General features: G+C 42.9%; 1 protein-coding gene across 1 annotated transcript; it reads left to right on the forward strand.

The window, feature by feature from the left end:
* Window positions 1–344: 344 nt before the first annotated feature.
* Window positions 345–4641, forward strand: hspb1 (heat shock protein, alpha-crystallin-related, 1). Its single transcript, XM_044371054.1, has 3 exons — window positions 345–825; window positions 3185–3248; window positions 3888–4641. The coding sequence occupies exons 1-3, from the start codon at window positions 438–440 to the stop codon at window positions 4042–4044; spliced, it is 609 nt and encodes a 202-aa protein (XP_044226989.1). The 5' UTR covers window positions 345–437; the 3' UTR covers window positions 4045–4641.
* The last annotated feature ends 342 nt before the right edge of the window (window positions 4642–4983 follow it).

Consider the following 4983-nt stretch of genomic DNA (forward strand, 5'->3'; position numbering starts at 1 on the left):
TTAAAAACAGCATGTTAGTCATATCTAAGTCTGAGTTTTGTATGTGCGCAGCAGGCGTCTGACTTTCCAGCAGCCTCCCAGATTCTTCTGGCTCTTTGGGACGTCCAGAGGGGAGGGGGTTGGGGGGATTACATACAGCATGAGGGAGGAAAGTTTAACAGTTCACCGGTCAGCTGTCACTGGGGAGGGCCTTCCTGTTGGATTCCATTTGAGTGCTATGTCTGCCACAAATAGATATTCTAGTACCTTCCATAAATGTGTTGGGGGTGTGAGCTATGGGGGCTTGAGTCAGAAAGGAGGGCTCTGTTGACAGGGGTGGTGTCAGTGTGTATAAAAGCCCTCAGCTGAGAGGCAGACAGCACGTTAGGAAAACATTGTCGGAGAGGCCAGAGGGCTCTTACAGCAACACTACTCTTCCGCCTAAAAAAACAGCAGCCATGACAGAGAGACGTATTCCTTTCACCCTGATGCGCACCCCGAGCTGGGACCCATTCCGTGACTGGCACCAGAGCCGTATCTTCGACCAGGCGTTCGGCATGCCGGCCCTGCCTGAGGACTTTGCCACATTCCCCAGCACCCACTGGCCGGGGTACGTGCGGCCCACTATGATGGCCCCGGACATGAGCCTCATGATGCCCCACGCCCCTATGATGTACCCCAATGCCATGATGCCCCAGCAGGCTCGTGCCCTGTCCCGCCAGATGAGCAGTGGCATATCAGAGATCAAGCAGACCCAAGACAACTGGAAGGTGTCCCTGGATGTCAACCATTTCTCACCTGAGGAGCTGGTCGTGAAGACCAAGGATGGTGTGGTGGAAATCACTGGTGAGCCCTCATTTCTCCTTCACTGATCCCCTGTTTGTACTGCATTGTTACCTATTGCATGCTGATTTAAGTATTTTCATAACCTCACAGCCTAAAAACATTAAATGTATTAAGACAATCCACTGTCAGGAAGAGCCAGTCTAATAGTAAAGTGATAGAACCTAAAGATGTGCTTACATACAGGACAGATACATTGACAGGAACTTAACATAATATGTGTACTTAGGTTTGTGTCTTTCCTGAAAAACAGAAACTGCTGTACTACCAAACAAGAAGACACACTAAAAAGGCAGGAAATCTTCTTGCTGGGTCAAACACAAGGCAGATGCATTGCTGCAGAGTTACATAATATCTTGAAACAATATAATAAGTTCCAGCACACCGAAGGGCGGATGCAGTTGGATGCACGCCTGCTAGATGCAAAACAATACACAAATCAACATGTGGGAGTCGACTTAACAGCAGCCCGGAGATTAACATAGTGCCAAAACAGTTTCTTGTGCGCCTATGCTTGTGAAAAACCAAAGCAAAATAACCTGAAGGAAGTGTGGAATGGATCATATAATAGCTTAGCTCTTTGAAGCCATGAGCTCCTTTTTTCTCCCAGTTAGTCTCAGCCTCTCTGTCTGTCGTTTCACAAAGCATCATGCTTTTAGAGTGAGGAATTTGAGTAAGGGATTTAGCCGTGACTCACCCAGTATGTCTGCTACTTTAAAAGGACTGCTGGATCTTTTCCAAATCGGGGTCTGACCAGTATCTCACTGCTGAGAGACTGGGCATAGTCAGAAACACTAAACAAAGCTTAAACAAAGCTCAGGATTCAGTCCAAGTGGAATTTGCCACCACATTATCATTTGTCACAAGCAAACAAAGATGATATGTTTAAAGGTGATATAACCCACTTTAGTGAAGAGCTTTGTATATAAATCAACCTGCTACAGCCCTCTCTTTATTTGTCATGCATACTCACAAATAATGACCCTTAATGCAGTTGTTGAAAAAGTTTGTGCTTACCCCAGCCGGACACACACTCATGCTGACAGTCTCGTCCTGTTGAAATGCGGACAGCTCCCCTGAGGAACAGAACCTTTATCAGCCCGTTGTCATAACAAACATATTACTGCACAGAGCCAGAATGAAAGCCAGTGTTACAACATCACAGCCAGGCATCTGGGTGCCTCTGAGAGACTGACAGGTGATAAAGACTGGTGATATGGCTGTGGTTACATTGGTAGAAGATGTGCAAGTTAAAAATAGCACCACAAAGGCCTCTGTAAACACAAAACACTGTCACTGAACAGTATCCAATTCCATTTGTATCACTGCTAGACATACAGTATAGTACTAGAGGTAAAAAGTATGAAGCTAGAGCCAGGAGCTGGTTAGCTTAGCTTAGCATAAAGACTGGAAACAGGGGCAAACAGCTAGCCGGGCTCTGTCCAAAGTTAACAAAATCTACCTACCAGCACTTCTACATGTCATTTTTACACTTCAGCTTTTATATGAATTAAGTGAGATATAATGTGTTCATTGGTGAGCTTTAGAGGTGCTGGTAAACAGATCTTGTTACCTTCACTAGTCTTTGTGCTAAGCTAAGCTAACCGTCTGCTGCCCATGGCTTAAAGCAAGCAAGAAAACCCAAGGGCATTTCCCAAGGTGTTGAACTGTTGCTTAAAGTATCTACATTTTGGTTTTGTATCTGACATACAGTATATAATACCTATGTAGACTAGTAGATCAAATACAGGACAAACATATATTAGCAAGAAAAGGTTTTCATTTAAGAATACCAACTTGTAGCTGGTATTGTGTGTGACAGCTCAATGGAATGGCCTTCTGGGACACTTAATTGAGCTGAGCCATAATTACTATATATTGGATATTGGTTACACCTGTGCATTACTTGCTTTGACAAAACAAAATGTCTGCCTTGAAAAAGACCTGCTGAACATGACAAACTACTGAATCTAGTTTAGTTTGATTGTTAAAAATACAGTCAAGCTTCATTATTAAGTGAGTTATGATGGTTATGATAACAGTTTTAAGGTATTATTTTCATTAAGTATGTTAATGCAATCCTAAAAGTGGAGTGTACCAATATGGAATTGTCAGGGATAAGAGGTACAAAATTATTAACATGTACTCACAGCTATACAACACCATGCAACTATTCCCTCCACTAATGCTGTATTCATGTGCTCGATCAGCTTCTGCAACCCATGTCACTTCTATTTCCATATACATGTAATATGCATTTTAAAAATACATACTGTACAAGAGTTTTCTTTTAGAATTGGTGCATTATAATACATTGTTTTTGTTATAACTCAGATTGAATGCATCTTTTCTGTGTCCATAGGCAAGCATGAGGAGAGGAAGGACGAGCACGGATTTGTGTCCAGAACCTTCACCAGGAAATACACGTAAGTAAATCAGTGTTTTAAAATGCATTCATTATCAAAGAATAAGCCTGTGTAATTGAATTTTATTAGTTTTTTGATCACTTTAAACAAGAATGTTGTCCAGTTAATGAAAGGAGGCCATACAATATGTTAACAACTCACTTCAAAACTTTCCAAATTCAAGACTAAAAATCAGTTCGTTTTGGTGGTTTGATGATGGCTTTGCAATGAACTTTCATGGAGGAAATGCATTTCTCAGGCTTGCTCCAGATTCCTATGATTCTCTTATCATGGCTTTGCTGACGTGAGTCTCTTTAGTTTTGGGCTGTACCGGCCTGTAGAGGGCTGGCTGCTGCTGATAGCTGAATTTCATGCTCTGAAAAGCAGCAGCAGCAACAGCAGCCGCCTCCACCACCTAGCGTTCAGCCCTCCTCTGTCTGAGTTTTTAGCTTAATAGGGCTCTGCTGCCATCCAGGGGCCAAAGCACACACTGAGAATACAAACTGGGATTTCCTATCAAGGGTTGTTTGGGCATTGACATTTCATTCCGTCTTTGTTTAAATAGTGGCAGTGATACTTTTTTCATCAAGACTGGTGCTTTTTTAAATTCACTTCAGTGGTTTGTTAAATTTATAACGGTGTTGTATTGCTCCCCTACAGCCTCCCCCCTAACACTAACGTTGAGAAGGTGACCTCATCCCTGTCTCCTGAGGGTTTGCTGACCGTGGAGGCTCCTTTGATCAGACAGGCCATCGAGTCTTCCGAGACCACAATACCTGTCACCATGGACGACAAAAGTGGCGTGGTGAAGAAGTAGAAAGAAAAGCAGCACACTGTCTCCCACACACACACACACACACACACACAAACACTTTATTTTGACAACTGCTTCTAGAAAGGTGAGGCAGCAGTTTATTTCCTCCTCAGATGTAAGAGCTCTACCTAAAGCAGACTCACAAGCGAGGGGTTGCCCTTGCTCTTCTCTCTCTTCTGGTAATGAGCCAACCCCAGCTGAGTGCACTGTGTAAACACATCTGCACCAGTGCCATATGCCTGCTCTTTCTGTGGTAATTACACTCTTCATCTGAATGTAGGAAATCTCAGCTTAGCCCCACTCACAGTCTACTCTCTCTCCCTCATTTACACACACACCTTCCTCATTTCTGCTGAGCAAATTCAGGCCTCTCCAGACACACGTAAGACAACAGCAAAGCGGACTGTAATAGCAGTGATCTTGTAAATTAAGGAGCTAAGGTCCCAGGAGAGCATACACACCACCACCCTACTGTAAGTGCAGAACAATGTCTGTGGTCTCCTAGGACTGGAAATAGACTGGTTTCATCTGCAGTTGCCTTTGGAAACAAATTATTCAGTCACGCAAACAGAGAATAAAGAACAAACAATACTGACTGACTGTCTTTTTCTCCCTCTCTTTTTTAAGTTACAAACTCTGCTGTATATTTGCATGATGGTGATGTGCTGGTGGTCTTCCTCTTCACGGAGGTAGCATACTGAAGCAGCTACTGTGAGCTGTGAAAGGTCTGGCAACAGAAAGATAGAAATGCAAAGCTTTTTAATGTTGCGGTACCTTATGCTAAATTATTCATCTGATGGTCATCCATGCAAAAGAGAACAAGTGAAATATGTCAGCACCCATGAGTGAAAATTAATGTTTATAATTTTTACATTGATCCCTACACAGTGGCAGACTACACCAGGTTTTATTAAAATTGTAACTATAGTTTCTAAAACATTA

This window comes from Thunnus albacares, chromosome 13 (genome assembly GCF_914725855.1).
Source record: "Thunnus albacares chromosome 13, fThuAlb1.1, whole genome shotgun sequence".
In the NCBI taxonomy this organism is placed as follows: Eukaryota; Metazoa; Chordata; class Actinopteri; order Scombriformes; family Scombridae; genus Thunnus; species Thunnus albacares.

Coding starts and splice junctions, on each gene's coding strand:
- hspb1 (XM_044371054.1), top strand. CDS start 438: ATGACAGAGAGACGTATTCCTTTCACCCTGATGCGCACCCCGAGCTGG. Junction 826..3,184: donor TGGTGTGGTGGAAATCACTG/GTGAGCCCTCAT, acceptor CTGTGTCCATAG/GCAAGCATGAGGAGAGGAAG. Junction 3,249..3,887: donor ACCTTCACCAGGAAATACAC/GTAAGTAAATCA, acceptor GCTCCCCTACAG/CCTCCCCCCTAACACTAACG.